At 34.1% G+C, this 18,895-nt stretch overlaps 2 protein-coding genes across 2 annotated transcripts in view; both read right to left on the bottom strand.

Annotated features, from left to right (window-relative positions):
* Positions 1 to 1,119: 1,119 nt before the first annotated feature.
* Positions 1,120 to 1,950, bottom strand: LOTGIDRAFT_163412 (hypothetical protein; the record flags this gene model as incomplete). Its single annotated transcript, XM_009059489.1, has 1 exon — positions 1,120 to 1,950. One exon carries the CDS (start codon positions 1,948 to 1,950, stop codon positions 1,120 to 1,122), a length of 831 nt encoding a protein of 276 aa, XP_009057737.1.
* Positions 1,951 to 8,100: 6,150 nt separating this feature from the next.
* The window catches only part of LOTGIDRAFT_163411 (hypothetical protein), a gene marked incomplete at both ends in the record, with an annotated part of 17,086 nt that continues 6,291 nt past the window's right edge, over positions 8,101 to 18,895 (bottom strand). Inside the window, 6 exons of the mRNA XM_009059488.1 lie at positions 8,101 to 9,052; positions 9,503 to 9,728; positions 11,010 to 11,078; positions 12,191 to 12,268; positions 12,840 to 13,041; positions 18,151 to 18,231. Coding sequence (XP_009057736.1) covers positions 8,101 to 9,052; positions 9,503 to 9,728; positions 11,010 to 11,078; positions 12,191 to 12,268; positions 12,840 to 13,041; positions 18,151 to 18,231 — 1,608 coding nt within the window. The remainder of the gene's footprint in view (positions 9,053 to 9,502; positions 9,729 to 11,009; positions 11,079 to 12,190; positions 12,269 to 12,839; positions 13,042 to 18,150; positions 18,232 to 18,895) is intronic.

The raw sequence follows: 18,895 nt of genomic DNA, 5'->3' as shown, positions 1-18,895 counted from the left end.
TTCTCCCCTTGCCGGGGGGGGGCCCAAAGGGGGGGGGGGGGGGGTTTCCAAAATTTTCGCCCCCCCCCCCCCCCCCCCCCCCCCTTCGCAGCCTCGAAAGCAAGTTTTTCTAGGTTAAAGATTCGGGCAATCTCAGATATCTCGCCCCCTCCCCCCTCGGACGCAAACCTGGCTCCGCCTCTGACCCTTAGAATATTAGATGTACCCTTTTTAACTAAGCAAATCTGCTTACACCTATCACAACATTATTTAAAACTCAAAATCCTACAGTCGACAACAGATTAAACCAGACGAATAATTACCAATCAGAAGTCTTGATGTCATTCCAAGGTCTCGAGTGATCTTATAAATATTCCACTCGGAGACAAAACGATACAATTCCATTATTCCTGATAATTCTCAGTCTGATTAGGTGATTATTCATTTATTTTTACAACTTTGTTATATGACGTGATTCCTGGGATTTACTTAGCACTGCCGAGAGTTATATAGTACTGACAAAAGTTCTGCTGGCACTGTACAATATACAGATTCAACTTTACGGAAACTTCCGAGTATTGCCGAATGATATACTGATACTTTGCAACTCGTTGCTTTTCAAAACTTAAGAAAATCAATGGTTTATGGTGCCGTCAGTATTCTATTTCAAGCACATAGTCTTTAGGAATCTGTATCATCTTTACCGAGAGTTTTATCGTACTGACGCCAAAACTTTGAAACGAGTTGCTTTTCAGATCGTTGGAATTTCGAAGGTTTCTGCTGCCCACATATTTCTTTTTAAAGCACCAAGTCTTTGTTTCATCTTTAAGGGTTGCTGTCTGTAATGCTTGGTCCCAAGTAGATCTAACCAGATGATGACATGATTCCAGTATAGATTAATTAGCAACAGAAGACACACATAAATATTTTGCCTAGTTGTCGGACCGGCTTGCATACCAAGACCAAAACAACGCTTCGCAGATTGTATGCCAATAGACTAACAAACAACAGTGGTCCATCGACACAAAACGCTCTTGTCAGACTGGCTTGCAGATGAAAACGGTGCTTGACCCAAGGGTTGGTTGTAGTAGAGATTGCATGCACCTGGTACATATTTTGTCACTAACGAATAGTAGACATTTAAACGTTTCTAGTTACAGAGCGTGCTCGTGTAATGGCGTTCTCCACTTCTTCAAAACTGGGGATTTGACCTGAATCGAGGTCTGTTTGGTTAGTTTCCTCTCCATCCAACAGATGATATTCTGTGTCTTTACCCAGCCTGGAGCAGCAGGCGGAACACTGGTATACCAGCATATCACAACCAACCGAACATCCTTGTGGCACGGTCTTCCTCCAAACCGTACAGCAACCTTCAGGACAGCAGACATAACAGGACACTAAAAGAAGGAGCGTGAACGACAACGACCCAAGAACGCTCCACAAAATGACGTTATAATGCGACTCTTCTTCAATCGGTGCTGGCTTTATTTGTGCACTTTTTAAATCCTTCGGTTCATCCAGAAGCAGCGATTTAGTTGGAACCAATTCTTTAAAAGGATCGTCCACAAAAGATTCCTTAACCTCTTCTGCTTTCTCGTGGTTGACATTTTTACTGATCTTGTCGGAAACTTCCACAAATCCAAGTTCTTTCAAACGAATCGCTAAATCTTGAAACGTCAGGTGCTTTGCTTTTCCACGATCCCAATTCACCAACCTAACCAAACATGGCGTCGATTTCGTTTTCTCATTTAAAGTTTTGGTGTCTTTTTTCAACTGTTCCCAGTCGATCTGGAAGCGATTTTGTCTCAAAGCAGCTTCAACTTGGATACATTCTTCTGGCGTAAGATGATCGGCGACAAACTGCAGTTCCTTTATGTTCATGTCCACTGTCGCAGAGACAAACGTAGACGAAAAGTAAATAAACGCAACGACCAGAGCACATCCCAAAAATAAGCACCTCATACGTTTCATTTTCTTGGTTCTGTACTTTTGATATTTTTGGCGCTAATTCTAATGTGACGTCAGTGTGGATATGACGTCGTAAAATGTCTTCCACTGAAGTCCCTAAATATAAGTTTTGAAATTTTTAATGATGCTATAGAAGGAAAAGGTTGGTATAGGCCTTCTACAAGACTGCTGAATTATTAGATTAAAGGGGGTTAACTCTATTTACAGACAACAGTTAATTTTCTAATCCATTTTTATGGGAGATAACTCAATTTCCAGACTCTCAATTTACAGGCTACAGTTAATGTTTTGATTCATTTCTTCTTCATATGGGAGATAACTCTTCATAGAATAATAACAAAATCTACCATTCAACGGAAAACACAACGGAATAGGTTCTTGTTCAGCCTCTCTGATACCCACGCAATCCCTTTAATAAAATCCAAACATTGATGACCTAGATTCCGTGAGTTAATTATGGCAGCAGACTTGTTGAAAGGAAATGGAACCAGCAAGCATCATTTGATAATCAATTTACCAACAATGTGTGGCCCTGGGGGTAGTGGTTAGATCAGTGTCTTATTATCACAATCCCCGGGGGTAGACAAATTTTATCTTATTGTTGTAGACATGGATTCCATTTCATTTGTTTTGAAGCTTAGGGGGTAGTTCTTCTCAGGATAATGCACTGTGCTTAAAAAAAATTTCTCATTGCATACTGCATGGCATTGCCTATATTCATTAGCCAATTAATAGCAAGAATGGCAGGTCATGCTCAGTGTTTAAGACACCTGATACCACCCTACCTTTGAGTTTACCACGAAACCTACAAGTCTGTGTTGAAGGCGTTTTGTTTTTTGAAAGGGGGGGATTCAGCCTCTTTGCATTAAAGGAAGTGCTCACTCATCTGAAACACCTAATGCCATGTAACGACTGTGACTGCCAAGAAAGTCATTCTTACTCTTTATTAATAGGAGAAGCCAATTTGTGATTGAGTATACCTATACTATATTATTGTTTACATATTATTTACATATTGTTTACATCGACCATTCCTGGGAGTTCAGAGCCAAAATCCAACTCTAGGCCCCTGAATTAACAAGCTTGTTAACCAACTTGCCTGCCTTTTTGATCAATTAATATTTTGGTAAGGGTGGGTATCCATCTTTAAGTTAAAATCCATTGAAAGTATCAATATTTAGAATATTTGATTTGAATGCCAAAATAAATCCACCATTTTTAATTTAAATGTGAATTTATTAAGATTGAAAAGTCTTTAATTCAACACCACACCTTACATCAATAGTTTAAAGATTTGAGTTAATTTTAAAATTTGATTTTTGAATGCCCCAACTCCCTTCGAACAAATAATATGATAGACTTTAAATAAATTAGATATTTCAAATACACAATTTACACAGACCAGATGTCAAATTATAGGGTCTGAAACAACCCTTTTACTCTGGTATTTGTATAAGGTATGTTTGAGTTAAACAAAATAGGGCTGGCTCCTCTACTTTATAAAAAGAAGGATTTCCTTCTTGACTAAAAATTATTTTTGATTCCATAAAAATCCTACATGTCTTATAAATAATATTTACTTTTCCAGCTGATAGAGCTCAATTTCAGCTATCTGTATAGTCATCTAAATATTTACTATACCAGTTGATAGAGCTCAATTTCAGCTATCTGTATAGTCATCTAAATATTAACTTTACCAGCTGATAGAGCTCAATTTCAGCTATCTGTATAGTCATCTAAATATTTACTTTACCAGCTGATAGAGCTCAATGTCAGCTATCTGTATAGTAGTCTAAATATTTACTTTACCAGCTGATAGAGCTCAATGTCAGCTATCTGTATAGTCATCTAAATATTTACTTTACCAGCTGATAGAACTCAATATCAGCTATCTGTATAGTCATCTAAATATTTACTATACCAGCTGATAGAACTCAATTTCAGCTATCTGTATAGTCATCTAAATATTAACTTTACCAGCTGATAGATCTCAATTTCAGCTATCTGTATAGTCATCTAAATATTTACTTTACCAGCTGATAGAGGTCAATTTCAGCTATCTGTATAGTAGTCTAAATATTTACTTTACCAGCTGATAGAGCTCAATGTCAGCTATCTGTATAGTAGTCTAAATATTTACTTTACCAGCTGATAGAGCTCAATTTCAGCTATCTGTATAGTTATCTAAATATTTTATTATACCAGTTGAGAGAGCACAATTTCAGCTATCTGTATAGTCATCTAAATATTCACTTTACCAGCTGATAGAACTCAATTTCAACTATCTGTATAGTTATCTAAATATTTCATTATACCAGTTGAGAGAGCACAATTTCAGCTATGCTCAATTTCAGCCTTCTCTATAGTTGCCTAAATATCTGGTCTACCAGCTGATAGAGCTCAAATCCAGCTTTCTGTAGAAGCATCTAAATTCTGTAGCACATGCTTTTAAGCTTTCTGTTTGGTCTTCTCAATATATATTGTCTACCAATTGATAGAGCTCAATTTCAGCTTTCTGTTTGGTCTTCTCAATATATATTGTCTACCAATTGATAGAGCTCAATTTCAGCTTGCTGTTTGGCAGTTCAATTATTTAGTCTATCAACTGATAGAGCTTGATTTCAGCTTTCTGTATAGCGGTCTTAATATCTCATTCATCAGCTGATTACAGAGCTCAATTTCATCTTTCTGTGTAGGGGCCCAAAATAACTTTTCTACCAGCTTATAGATTTTAATTTCAGCTTATTGTACAGTCGTCTAAATATTGACTACACATTGACTACACATATTGACTATAGCTCATAGTCGTCTAAATATCTGCTCTCCCAGCTGATAGAGCTAAAATTAAGCTTTCTACCAATTTAAGTGTTCTGCTCTACCAGACAATAGAGCTCAATTTAAGCTTTCTGTATAGTTGTGTCAATATAATCTCTATCTCTAGAGCCCAATTTAAGCTTTCCGTCTAACAGCTGATAGAGTTGATTTAAGCTTTCTGTAAAGTTGTCTAAATATATGCTCGGCCAGCTAATAGAACACAATTCCTGCTATCTGTACAGTCATCTAAAAATTTGTTCCACCAGCTGATATAGCACAAATAAAGCTTTATACTCTACCAGCATGGTCGTCTCAATATAATATCTACCAGCCTCTGTATAGGCATCCCACAGAGCTCAATTTAAGCTTTCTTTAATGTTGTTTAAATGTATATTTTGCTAGTTAATTTGCTAGTTAATTTAAGCTGTCTGTGAGGTTGTCTAAATATATTTTTTGCTAGTGGATAGAGCTTAATTTAAGCTTTCTGTATAGTCAACTACATGTTAAGTATTTAAGCTTTCTATAGAGTTGTCTACATGTGTATTTTGCTAGACGATGAAGCTTAATTTAAGCTTTTGGTACAGGCATCTAAAGTATTATTTTTCAGCCCACGGAGCTCAATTTAAGCTTTCTTTAATGTTGTTTAAATGTATATTTTGCTAGTTAATTTGCTAGTTAATTTAAGCTGTCTGTGAGGTTGTCTAAATATATTTTTTGCTAGTGGATAGAGCTTAATTTAAGCTTTCTGTATAGTCAACTACATGTTAAGTATTTAAGCTTTCTATAGAGTTGTCTACATGTGTATTTTGCTAGACGATGAAGCTTAATTTAAGCTTTTGGTACAGGCATCTAAAGTATTATTTTTCAGCCCACGGAGCTCAATTTAAGCTTTCTTTAATGTTGTTTAAATGTATATTTTGCTAGTTAATTTGCTAGTTAATTTAAGCTGTCTGTGAGGTTGTCTAAATATATTTTTTGCTAGTGGATAGAGCTTAATTTAAGCTTTCTGTATAGTCAACTACATGTTAAGTATTTAAGCTTTCTATAGAGTTGTCTACATGTGTATTTTGCTAGACGATGAAGCTTAATTTAAGCTTTTGGTACAGGCATCTAAAGTATTATTTTTCAGCCCACGGAGCTCAATTTAAGCTTTCTGTGGGGTTATGTAAATATATTTTTTGCTTGGTAGATAGAGCTTAATTTAAGCTTTCTGCATCTAACATATTATCTCCCACCTCAAAGAGCTCAATTTAAGCTTTCTTATGGGTCGTATTTACTTCAGTGGCTGATAGAGCTCCATTTTAGTTATGTGTCTGCTGGTATCAGCTGCATAAATTGAGCTCTATCAGCCAGTGAAGTGAAATTTTTTTAATTTCAAGGATGCTGGACAATAATAAATATAAAAACCAACTGGAATTGTGAGGACATTTTATTTTCATGACATTTTTCTAGAGTGAAAAAAAAAACAAGTAATATTTATAATTATTATAGTTTATATTTACAATGACACGATGGATATAATTTAGATTTCACTTAGTTTATACACATTCTTTATATCTCATACATTTCCTATCCCATTTTCATTCTTAATCTAAATTCTATACGCCCAGTTCAGACTGAAAAAAAGCCCAGGGTTTTCAAGATTAAATCTCACAAGCTTCAAATCGACTTTTCATTCTTTAACGTCCATTTTGGAATTGAAAACAAGATCCAGGGTTCTTAAAAGAATAGTTTTACTTACTATCTTGCATTGTTCTCAAGATGTATAACAATCCTACTTTTTAATGACCTTTTTTCTGCCTAAATTTACTGCTTTCTGCACCTAAAATCACTTTCTAAAAATATGCAAAACTGCTAATATGAAACACAAAAGAAAATGGTGTAATCAGTCATTTTTGTTATTCTAAAAAGCAAGAAAATTTGCAAACTATATTCAATAATTGGAAAAACAATTTTGAAAAACCTTTTTGTTTTGAATTTGTTTCTTAAATTGAATTTTATCTTGAAAAATATTTCATCAAACCAAATTGAAGAGTTGCTATATTCAACAGAAATAAATTGTTTTTTCATAAAAATGTTTACTATTTAATTCAATCTATAAAAACTGATATAAATATCTGAGAGCTAGGAGTCTCAAACACTGAATTATGGAGTAAAAATGGTTGTTATACTCCACCGTGTGATTTAATAATTCAAAAGATGTGTTCTGGTTTTTGTATGTGAATCAGGGACATGAACCAGAAAACATACTTGAATTACAGCTAGCTAGTTGCTTAAAATACCTAGTTATAGCTGCTTATAGGGTTTGAGAAGCTCGAATTCAATCAACAAATCTGAACCAATCAGAACTCTTCGAATGAAAAAACGGCTTCACTTTAAGTTATGATATTTAGGGACACGTGTTTAGCAGAGCCATACCTAGCAATGTTTTTCTATTAGTCATTTGCCTTGATGTAGTTACAGCCCTGTATAGACCAGAAAGCCTTCTGAATTAGGGGTAATTATAAATATCTGTTACATAAGCCTGTTACTAAGTATAGCTTCATGCGCTGTACGATTTGAGACGCTCGAATTCGGTTTCTAAAACTTCTGCAGTCTTACGACAACCAATCAGAACTCTTAGATTGGCTTCACCTTAAGTTAAGATACCTAGGCTATTTAGAGCAAAAGGTGTAAGTTTTATGTTGCAGATCTATGGTTACCATGGTTATCAGAAGTCTTAAAAAAAAACAAAATATTTAGAACATAAGTTGCAAGTTTTCAAACTGAACCAAAGGAAATTCACACTTTCTGATATGCCATTGCAAAGTTCGTTCTGAAATACGACAGACTTTTGGCCATTTTTCATATTTACATAAAGTAGAAGGCATCAATCTGACTGATTATCCTGAATAAACAGAATTTATCTAATAAAAAAAGCACTCAAATCTGATTGTTATAATCTATACCTGAACATTTTTTAGTTTTTTTTTAGTCGTAGCTTAAAGCTTATCTCAACCGACATACGCTGAATTAAATTCAGGAAAGTCGTCTCTGAACAGTTATTGGTTTTGTAGGATACACGCAGTTTTGTACTTGAACAATTTGGCAATCATAATCACTTTCAAATTGCAACGTTAAAATCACAACACGCCATTTTCACAACAATTCTAACATTGGTTTATATATACTGGTATCTGATTGGTCATTAGTTTTTAATTTTCAACCAATCAAAATCGAGTTAAGAGTATTACCATGACGATTTTGTATGATGAGGTTTTAGAACTTTTAGTTCCTGGTAAAAAAGTAAAGGGCACTTTATTGCCATAAAATCCATGAATAAAAACTGTTTTCCCGTTTCTACCTTGAGTGAGCCTCGGGATCCGTGGAGTTACTTTCCCTTATCTTGTCTTTTGATTCGCTAGTACTGTCTGCGGGACTACAACCTTTTGATTTTGCACTTGAGGGTGAATTATCGTGACTTCGCGAATGTGTAGCACTTGCCGATGAGATAAGAGGAGGCGGTCCAGATAAACAAGCGGGGGAATTACTCTTGCTGCCTACATGATTAACCATTGGACTTGAATTCCTTGGAAAATTAAATAGCTGCATATCGGGGGTTCTCATTGACGGGAAACGTTGCTGCTCAAAACTCAGTCTTTCTCTTTCAAAGGGAGGTAATCGTTCGTAATAACGTCGAATTTCCATTTCACGTTCATGATCGCGCATTAATAATTGTTCTTTGAGTTGATCTTGTTCGAGTAACGACATTGGACGTGGCAGACCTCCCATCATCCTTTCTCGCTCTCTTTCCAGCTGAATACGATGATTTAAACTGATGTCCATACTTTTTTCAAAAGGATTCCACATGGAAGGATGAGCAGACGGGCGTTCGGAATTAAAATAAGGATTTGGAGCAAGTACCCGGGCTCGATCCAACATATTTAAACTGAGATGAGGAGCTAATTGAGCTCCGAGGGGATTCACTGGCGGTAAACCACCCAGTCCCAATAAACTGTTTCGTGATAACGCTAAATTTTTTTCACGCTCTGCACGTTCGGCAAACACTGCTAAATCCTCTTCCCTCCTTTCCTCCTTTATTTTTAACACATTGTTTATACTACCCGGTTCGTCATAGCGACGGTCACCATTAGTGTCTGTTTTTAACGAATCAATTCGTCCGTTTCTGATTGGGGAACGAGATCGTGATCTAGAGACACTTTGATGATTTTCAAGTTCTTTCATCCTATCACGAGATCGATCATATTCACTACTATTTAGTCTTTCTCGTTGTTCAGAATGTCTTCGTTCCCTGGAAATACAAGAAAATACATATTCAATAAATTTATCATACTTAATAATCACTTTTATTTGTTTGAAAAATCACAAATCACCATTGGACCTAAATTAATTTCGATCAGAAAAGACACTTCTTTGTCAGTTTGCTTCATTATTTCATGGACAAATAAATCTATGTCCATTTTATCACAGAGATTGTTAAGAGATTTTCTTAATTTAATTGTGTATCGAAAACTAAGTGTTTGATGACGTCACTAATCGCCAAGGCCTTATGTGATACAGTATATTTCGCGATAAGTGACTTCATCAAACTTGTAGTTTTAGTGGAATCGCAGGAACAACAGACGTCTGAAAATTGATGCTATCAGTGTCTCCAACATACATAAAAAATTTTAGAAAACCTCTTTACAATTCCTATAATAGAGTTTTAACAGATTCATAAATAAACCAGATTTACATTTACCTTTCTCTTTCTTCTTCTTTCCGTCTGTCCATAAGTTCCCGCTCTTTTTCTCTCTCTCTTTCTCTCTCCCTTTCCCGTTCTCGCTCACGTTCTCTTTCCATTTCTCGTTCCATGTCTGGTTTAGGCCAGGACGGGAAGGAAGGGGGTGCCCTATGTAACCTGTTCATGTAATCATGAGGGGAGGGGGCCCCATGGGGTTCACGACCATTCATAAATAAACTGTTCACTAAAAATACAAACAAAATATCAATGAGCACAATTAACAAGACTTGTTATGTCTATGTCTCCTATGTCGTTTTCACCTTTAGAACAACTAAATATTACTACTGTATATCAGACCTGTATATCACACCTGTATATCAGACCTGTATATCAGTCCTGTATATCAGACCTGTATATCAGTCCTGTATATCAGACCTGTATATCAGACCTGTATATCAGACCTGTATATCAGACCTGTATATCAGACCTGTATAACAGACCTGTATAACAGACCTGTATATCAGACCTGTATATCAGACCTGTATAACAGACCTGTATAACAGACCTGTATATCAGACCTGTATATCAGACCTGTATATCAGACCTGTATATCAGACCTGTATATCAGACTTGTATATCAGACCTGTATATCAGACCTGTATATCAGACCTGTATATTGAATACAAATCATGAAAGTCAATGCTGACTCTCTGAAAGAAATGTAGACTTCAAAAACATTAATGGTTTGCTGAGTCTCTAAAAATGATGCTGCAATGACAACCTATGCACAAAGTTACCATCATAGCTATGAGGAATGTCTTCAAGAGAATCTCAGAGAAAAAATATTTGCATAGTGGTTTGCTCGGTCCATCACTCACAAGTGAAATTTGCAAAGCTTTGGATTCTTCATCATCCTTAGCTGAGATGAGGCCATTGTGAGATAAAGTTTCTCTATGAGATTTTAGAGTTAACCAAATAAAATGCAAGTGCGAAATATATATATACTGTGTGCATCTAATATTAGGTTTAAAATACACTATATTACAAAAATTAACTTAATAGGTTTTACTAAAAAAAAAAATTCATTTTCTCAATCCTTTTAAGGAATGTTCTTACTGGAAAACATCTTGTTGACAATGAAATATTTTTTTCGTCTAAAACCTAGAGGCTAAAACATAGATTAGACCCACTGAAGGGTCAATTACAAGATAGTTATATAATATAAACACAGCTTTATAGAACAACAATTACTGGTTAAAGTTTTATACAACGTTTCGACATATTTCCCCCCTTCAACCAGTGATTGTCGTTCAATAAAGCTGTGTCTATATATAGTACTCACAATTACAATTAATATCATTTAAAAAATTTACAAGATAGTTGTGTTTTAGATCATTTTATGTTATGTGTTTTCACAAAGACATTAGTAAGATTTTGCAAAATTTGTGGATTATCAAAATGGTCTAAGAACAACCAAAGAATTGAGAAAATTGAAAAATGAAAAATAGAGGGATGGAACACAAACCTTTACCTAAACCGCCAAACATGGAATTCATATTAGGATAGGGCGCTGGTCTTTGATACGGTGTAACACCTGGAATTGATAAAATATTTCATCTATATAAGGTAAATATCATTCAAATACTATCATTGAGATAACAACGACCTTCAAAACGTTTGTGCTATGTAAGCAAAAATATCTGGAGCATTTACTACGATGACTTTAATGCCTTGATCAAATTAGGATGACATTTCACTATGACATTCTAATATCAGTTTAATGGCTGTAAAAAAAAATGTTACATGCACAAAAAAATCTTAATTCTGCTCCGTTAACATACATCAAGGGCTACTAACTCTCAAAAAAACTCTTTTGACGTCATGAAAATGATAATGAATTTTTTCTCTGACAAAAACCTCACTTTCAATTCACTGAATCAGCATTTAATATGAAATCTGAGGAATAATGATTGTCAAATTTTAACGTCAAATCAGAATGAAACTGTCATAATTTCATGGCCTTGTCGTGACGGCAGAAATCCAAAATATCCAAATCTTAAAAAAATTGACAGTACGGACAGAAACTGATGTACATGTATAATTTTTTATGCAACGAATTTGACATAAATATCTTAGATTTGAAACATATTGACATTTAAACGTCAAAAACATATAAAATTACCATATTCATGTTACGTCATAATTTTTATTGTCAGTTTTTAAACACGCCTTCATGTATAACCTTGACAGTCTCCGAGAGGTCATAAAGTCTGAAATTTTTTGAGTTTTACTTCCACGCCAGATAATGTGCAAGCCAAGAAGAAACTTTGCATATTTGCCCAATTTTTGTTTGTCCAGTACGATCTTTAGACAAGCCAAAGACCTTCAAGAAATGAACAAAAAATTTTTTTTTTTTAAAAAAACAACTTAGGTTTGCCAAACCTCTTGGCATCCATCAGGATTATTCGTACCCATTTACAACTGGGTTGAAGTGAATAATGAAGAAAGATGACTTATTCAGGTTATAAGAAGAAATTACAACCATCACTAGTTCAACGAAACCAACCATATGACATCATGTTAAGATTTTAACACTCTAACTGATTGTGTTACAGCCAACTTTGATGAAACAAATGTATTGTCATCAATACTGAAAATTCAAAGATTTGGTGTTGCCCAGGAGAATAAATGAAACTAAATACTGACCTATATGATTGGGATTAAGAAAACTACTGCTAGCTGAACTGTGGGGAATACTGTCCAATATACTTCTACCTTGAGACGCTGCAAAATAAAATTAAAAATATATTACTACACGATAAAAATATAATACATGAAGTGGAAATCATTTCAATATGCCCAGTTCCCAACCTGGGGTGTTTTCACCCCCTGGGGGTGTGGGACTAGTGTGTCAGGGGTGTGGCCAACTGGTACAGGAGAAGAATTTATTTTGAATTGAGAGAGTACCTCACATCATCACATGCTGGAAATGTGGATGAAACAAATTTTTTGGGGTGTGAAAGGTCCAGGTGATTGCTCCAGGGGTGTGAAGGCTGAAAAAGGTTGGGAACCACTGGTCTCCCGAGTGGCATTAGGCGAAATGGAAATCTGTACCAGTAAAACAATTCCGCTAATCAAAATCTCTTATGGCAAAATCAAGAGTAAAAATATTATAGTAGTGGACTGCTCCAACGAGAAGTACAATCAGGTGTTTCGGAAAGAGTAAGCATGGTCTGCTTCGCGCGCCACACCCGCCACTACTATCTAGATGCAAAAATTCCAAGTCCACATGATCAATGTTCACAGATTATCAAAATGTAATGCTAAAAATTGACAAAAATAGTAGGAAACTGACCAGATGCGAGTAAGGTAGCAGGATTGACAGCTAGGTCTGGGGGTCTGTGTAAAGTACCACCCGGTAATAGATGACTTGGGGGTCGTAATGGGTCACCCACACGCAGTTCACTCCCCTTGAATAATTCCTGCGGTGTTTTTTGTTGATGATGGTAAATTTCCCAAGCTACTCGGACGTGAGCTGCACACCATTTTCCTGGTTTCTGAAAAGTAAAATGGAATAAATTTATCATACGATGAAACATATTATAAAATGAATTCTCTAAATCGATTTGAGAAAGTTAAAATGATTGTAAAGAAGTTTTCTAAAAACTAAAACTAAAAAAGAAGTCTTTGATGACGTCACTAATTGCAAAATATACTTGTGTCAATCAAATGCGGCCCTTTGTGATTAATGACGTCATCAAACTTGTACAAATTGATGCTATCAATGACTCAATGTCCCAATACACATAAAAATTTAGAAAACTTCTTTACAATACAACAAAATAGATTGCTTGTTATTTCTTCACACCAATAACTTTTTACAAAACCCCCAAAAACTCAGTATTTTTTGACATATTCAGAATACCCTCGATGGTTAGCATCACCCATAAAACATCTAGTCTAAATTTTATCATATAACAAATTTTTATAAAATATTTTGAACAGCCCCTATAATCCCACCCCCACCGATTTAGTACATCCTCTGTCACCCTTTCTGTTGACTATACCCTGTGTAGCTTCGCCCCTCTTTTTACAAGAAAAACTCATAAACAAGCATGAAAAGAGTGTTCTTAATAATAAGCATTAATGTATATATAGTTTGCCCATCACTTCTTATCATTATGTGCCTGAGGACGATGGGGGGAGGGGGGGGGGAAACAACACGTTAAAACGTTGTATAAAACTGTAACCAGTGATTGTTGTTCTATAAAGCTATGTCTATATATAAATATAAACTTGTTGACTAAATGTTATCTAAAGTATCATGCTTATAAATTTTTTATGTTTTATTTTTTTTATAGTAAGATTTTATCTCTTCAACATGATTTTATGATTTTTAAATCTTTATCTATATAAATTACAATATTTTATATTCAGCCATTTTTAATACACAATTTATTATCCTCAACAAGTTTTTAAAAGTTTTTTATTGTCAAATTTCCAGATATTATCTCATCTCTTTAAACTTGAGATATATATTATAAGAGACACATATCAGACTTGTGAGAATTTCTGAATATTTTAATAAAACATAAAAAATACAGAACTGTACATTTATTTGGACTTGATGTTAAGATGTGTTGAGAAACTTAATCACAGAATGATACAAGGTGTTATTTTTGAGTTTTGAAAGTTTTATTTTGAGATAATTTTCAAGACATAATTGAGATTTTTGAGTGTCTACGTGCATTTCTTTCAAAGCAAATTATAGGGTCCACACTTCTAAGATTGTTTCTAGGATATCCTAGCTCTAAGATTGTTTTGAGAATACATGGCCAGTACTCTTCAAAAAGGAAAGTGGACCTTAAATGCTTGATATAATGAGGTAATGTCCAACCTGGGTCTCCATCTCCAAAGTTAGATTGTAAGTCTGCAAGGAACATAACTGCTGTAAGTGAAATCCTCCACAATAGAATAAAAGTTTGATGGAACAGACACTGCTTTCAGAATATTACCCTGCGCCTGTTTCACCTAGCCACTAAGTTTCCCCCTGTCAGTGATACAGGTCGCAGAGACTAACATGGAAAAAGTGTCAAGTCATTCAGATGGGACAATAAACTGTGGCCCTGTGATCTTCAGACTGTTTATGTTAAAAGTCCATCAACAGTAAATTGAAAAAGAGTGGGCTAATGCCTCCGTCCTGGTGAAATGAAAACCTCATTCCATTTTGTTTTATTTGAGTTCATCTGTACAGGAAGTAGTTAACAAGCCAAGAGAAAAATACAGCAGTAAATAAAATTATGCCGAGATGAGATGATAAGAAAATGGTGTGATGTTGTTTCTGCCATGTTAATCAGCTCGATCTCACATTCCGTAAATTTTAGAAGTGAATCAACCACAAGTTACACAGACATCAGTAACAAGAACTGTTATAGGGGATAAAACATGTAACAATGTTTCAGATGATAATAATTCTTACAACTATAACATCTAGTCATAATATAATTACTCATTTTAAATAATTAAATATGTGGACTCCCAAAAGGGGATGTTTATTGGCTACGTAAACTCTCAGAAGGGGATATCTGGACTCTAGAAAGGGGATAATTAGATATGTGGACTCCCAAAAGGGGATGCTTATTGGCTGTATAAACTCTCAGAGGGAATATGTGGACTTTCAGATAGGGGATACCTCCCAGATGTGTGGACTCTCAGAAAGGGGATAATTATTAGATATGTTGACTGCCAACAGGAGATATTAAACACCCAGAAGGGGATAATTATTGACTATGTGGACTCAAGGACAGATATTGTCTTATTTGTTAGCAAACACTCCAACCAAATCGCTACATTTAAAAATTTCCATAATACAAGACAAGTGGCTATTGCAGTCAAGGTATAAGACAAAGTTCGCAATAGCTTGACATCGTGAAGATGTAGTTTGTAATAGCTGACATTGTGAAGATGAAGTTTGTAATAGCTTGACATTGTAAAGATGAAGTTTGTAATAACTTGACATTGTGAAGATGAAGTTTGTAATAGCTTGACATTGTGAAGATGAAGTTTGTAATAGCTTGATATTGTGAAGATGAAGTTTGTAATAGCTTGACATTGTGAAGATGAAGTTTATAATAGCTTGACATTGTGAAGATGAAGTTTGTAATAGCTTGATATTGTGAAGATGAAGTTTGTAATAGCTTGACATTGTGAAGATGAAGTTTGTAATAGCTTGACATTGTGAAGATGAAGTTTGTAATAGCTTGACATTATGAAGATGGGTTCCTACATCTCTTACTTATACAATATACATCACAGCTTCATGAAAGATCATTACTGGATAAAAAACATCCATTTTTTCATCTTTTTAATTTTCTCTATTGTGTGTTTTACGTATGTTACATCTTGATTTAAACGCATGTTGTGTTCGTAGTTTTTTCCGCACATATTTTCTTTATTTTTTTTGCGTTTCTACTTGTTGATTAATACAGATAACGACCCGACTAATTATTTTTACAGGATCGCAGTTAATCTAAATTACCCATAATACAACAGAAAATGTAGCACCTCACAAATCGTAATGTACATCATTCAAACACACCACAAAAAACCGAGAAGAAAATAGCTGAACAGTGGTGGTTGGAATGCATGATTGCAGCATAAAAACTTCAAGATATGTTAAAAAAGGCAGTTAGTTTAAAGTAAAGAGCCATTTACCAGATAAAAACAAAATATCTTGAATTTAATGTCATCCATTTTGTATCAAAAGATGACAAGGTTGCTTGATGTTGATGATTAAAAATATCATCACAGATAGGTTATTGAAATTATTGAAATAATTTGGCGTTTTTTCTCGTGCAATCTGACATTTATTTAATACCACATCCACTTATTACATTTTAGATAAAGACATACTTGTGACATATATCTAAATAGTGAAGCACCTTTAAACATGTCTATTAATATATATCTTACATCAAGAAACCTGATCTAATAGATCTTAATGTTCACAAACAATACCTCTTTCATATCTTTGTCAGGTTGTTTTTCTCTGTTCAAATTCTGTCATTTTTTCATTTTTATCTTTCTTACAAGCCATTATATAGTCTACTTTTTTTTCATTTTTTATATCAGTTTAAATTACATCTTACTCCTTTTAGACGCTCGTTATTTTTATTCTCAATTTTATTTTTATACAAGATATCAGATTCAGATTGTGACAGTTTTCTCTTCCACAAAACCAAGACACCATTGAAATAGTTACATTGTAAAGAAACTTGAGATGGAATAGATCTTTGTATCATTTGACATTTCATTGACAGAAAACAATCACAATGGCTTTATTAAAAGAGGCGAGGCCTGTCCCCCAGAGACCAACGGATTTTAGATGGCCCAAGATGAATTTTGAGTATTTAGAGGACTTTATTTTCACTTCAAAATAAGACCTATCACAAGCTTTTTTTTCATGGCCCAATGCCGCCTCCCCCCCACTCCCTCAATATACCAACACCTATACTGTAGTCTAATATGAAGCAGATTGCCTCCAAAAACTAACTGATGTCTGACATGGCTGCTATGGTAACATATTTAAATAAATAATATTATGTTTATTTTGTAAATAATCAGAATGTAACAATTATACACAACTCTAGAATATATCACCTCCAGTTCAAAAGCTAAATAAACTATCAAATTTTTACTTTTTTTAGGAATTTTTTAAACAAACTATCAAGTTTTGTTTTTCTACATATTTTATAAAATGACAGATATCAGTTTTATACAGAAACAGATGCTCCTGACTCTCATCTCGTATTTATTTTGAATCTATACTCTCTGGCTTGACTTGCTAATCCCCTTTACATCCTCTAGGTTGGCTTGTTGGCCCTCTAAAAACCCTAGAGTAGACTATTAATTAGTTTCAGTGTATATATTATTCAGATGTAACAGGTTATCTGATTTATTTTATCAAGTAACACTGAGATCAATCCCCCAGTTCTTCTACTAAAATATATCTCTGGTATTTTCATATCAAGTTTTCCTCATTTTTGAATCAATACCTTCGGGCTTGACTTGCCACTATCCTTTACATCCTTTAGGTTGACTAAATTGACTATATTATGCTATTGCAGGTGAACTTATTACTGCCAAACTCATTTTATTTTGAAACTTGTCAAATTCTATTTTTATTATATTTCCTCCTTTTTATCTCAAAAATAAATTGAAAACAATTTGTATGGAATTATTCAGCAACGACAAAAACTGATGAAGAAAAATATTGAGTGTGAGGAAGAGAACTTCCACCTTATTACTAGATTAAATTCAGGAGAAAAGTTTATTTAGAAAACAGTTTTTACTCTTGACAGCAACATTGTGCTACAAAAAGATTGGCTGGTTTTATTGAATATAAACAGATTGAAAAAAAACATGGCAGACGTCAATTTCTGTTGTTTCTAAAGTGCAGGTGGCGAGATTTTGCACGGCACACTCAAAATACAGAAAACGGAAGGTATGTAATTATTTGTAAGTTATAGAAATGTCCTTAGCAACAGGATTTAAAACTAAATTTAAATTTAAACAAAAATTGCAGAAATTAGTTAGATAACTATAACAATATTCCTGTCGTTTTGGAATTAAATTTTTTTTTGAATGTCAAAGATATTTTTACGAACCTTTGGTTGACTGACGCTGGCTCCAGGAGAAGGTTTATCTCTGGAACTTAACGGTAACATCACCTGACCTGGTATTAATGTCTGAAATATAGCATACCAAATATGGTCAATTACAGAAAATCAACAGACGTCATGCAATACCTATAACCATGGTAATGGCAATCAAAAGTGAAACCAGTTAAAAAAGTGAAATTATAAGAAGCATTGCAGTGATATAAGACGTAAATATGAAATTCAAATTCTATTCAAGATTCTTGTTTAATTCTGATTGGTCGAATTTTTTTTAATTCTAAGGGCTGACCAATCAGATGACTGGAACACTAAACCTAAAATACATTTAAAAGAGTGGCTATAAATTTTATATCCCTCTGTTGAATCAAAATAAAGTTAAAAATTTAATGTATATTGATTCATTTTTTAAAAAGTTTTCATAAATATCATTTGAATTTCTAGATAGACAGATGAATGAATGAATGAATGAATGAATGATTAAATAATATAAATCAAGAATGAATGATGAATAAATGAATCTGCTTTCAGATGATTATTTTGTAATTTTAGAATATCTGAAGTTGAGAATCCAGGTGAGAATCAATTGGTCAGTCAAAAACAGCTTTATGAAGCAAAAAGATAATATAACACAAGACAATAATTATAGGATAAAACACACTTCTTTATTACATGGGTATATAATGTTTCAACACAAGTTACACGTGTAGTTATCAGATGAAATGGCGAAGTGTTT

The sequence above is a fragment of the Lottia gigantea genome (genome assembly GCF_000327385.1).
Source record: "Lottia gigantea unplaced genomic scaffold LOTGIsca_39, whole genome shotgun sequence".
In the NCBI taxonomy this organism is placed as follows: Eukaryota; Metazoa; Mollusca; class Gastropoda; family Lottiidae; genus Lottia; species Lottia gigantea.
Note: the sequence above shows the minus strand (reverse complement) of the source record. Positions and strands in the feature narration are given on the sequence as shown.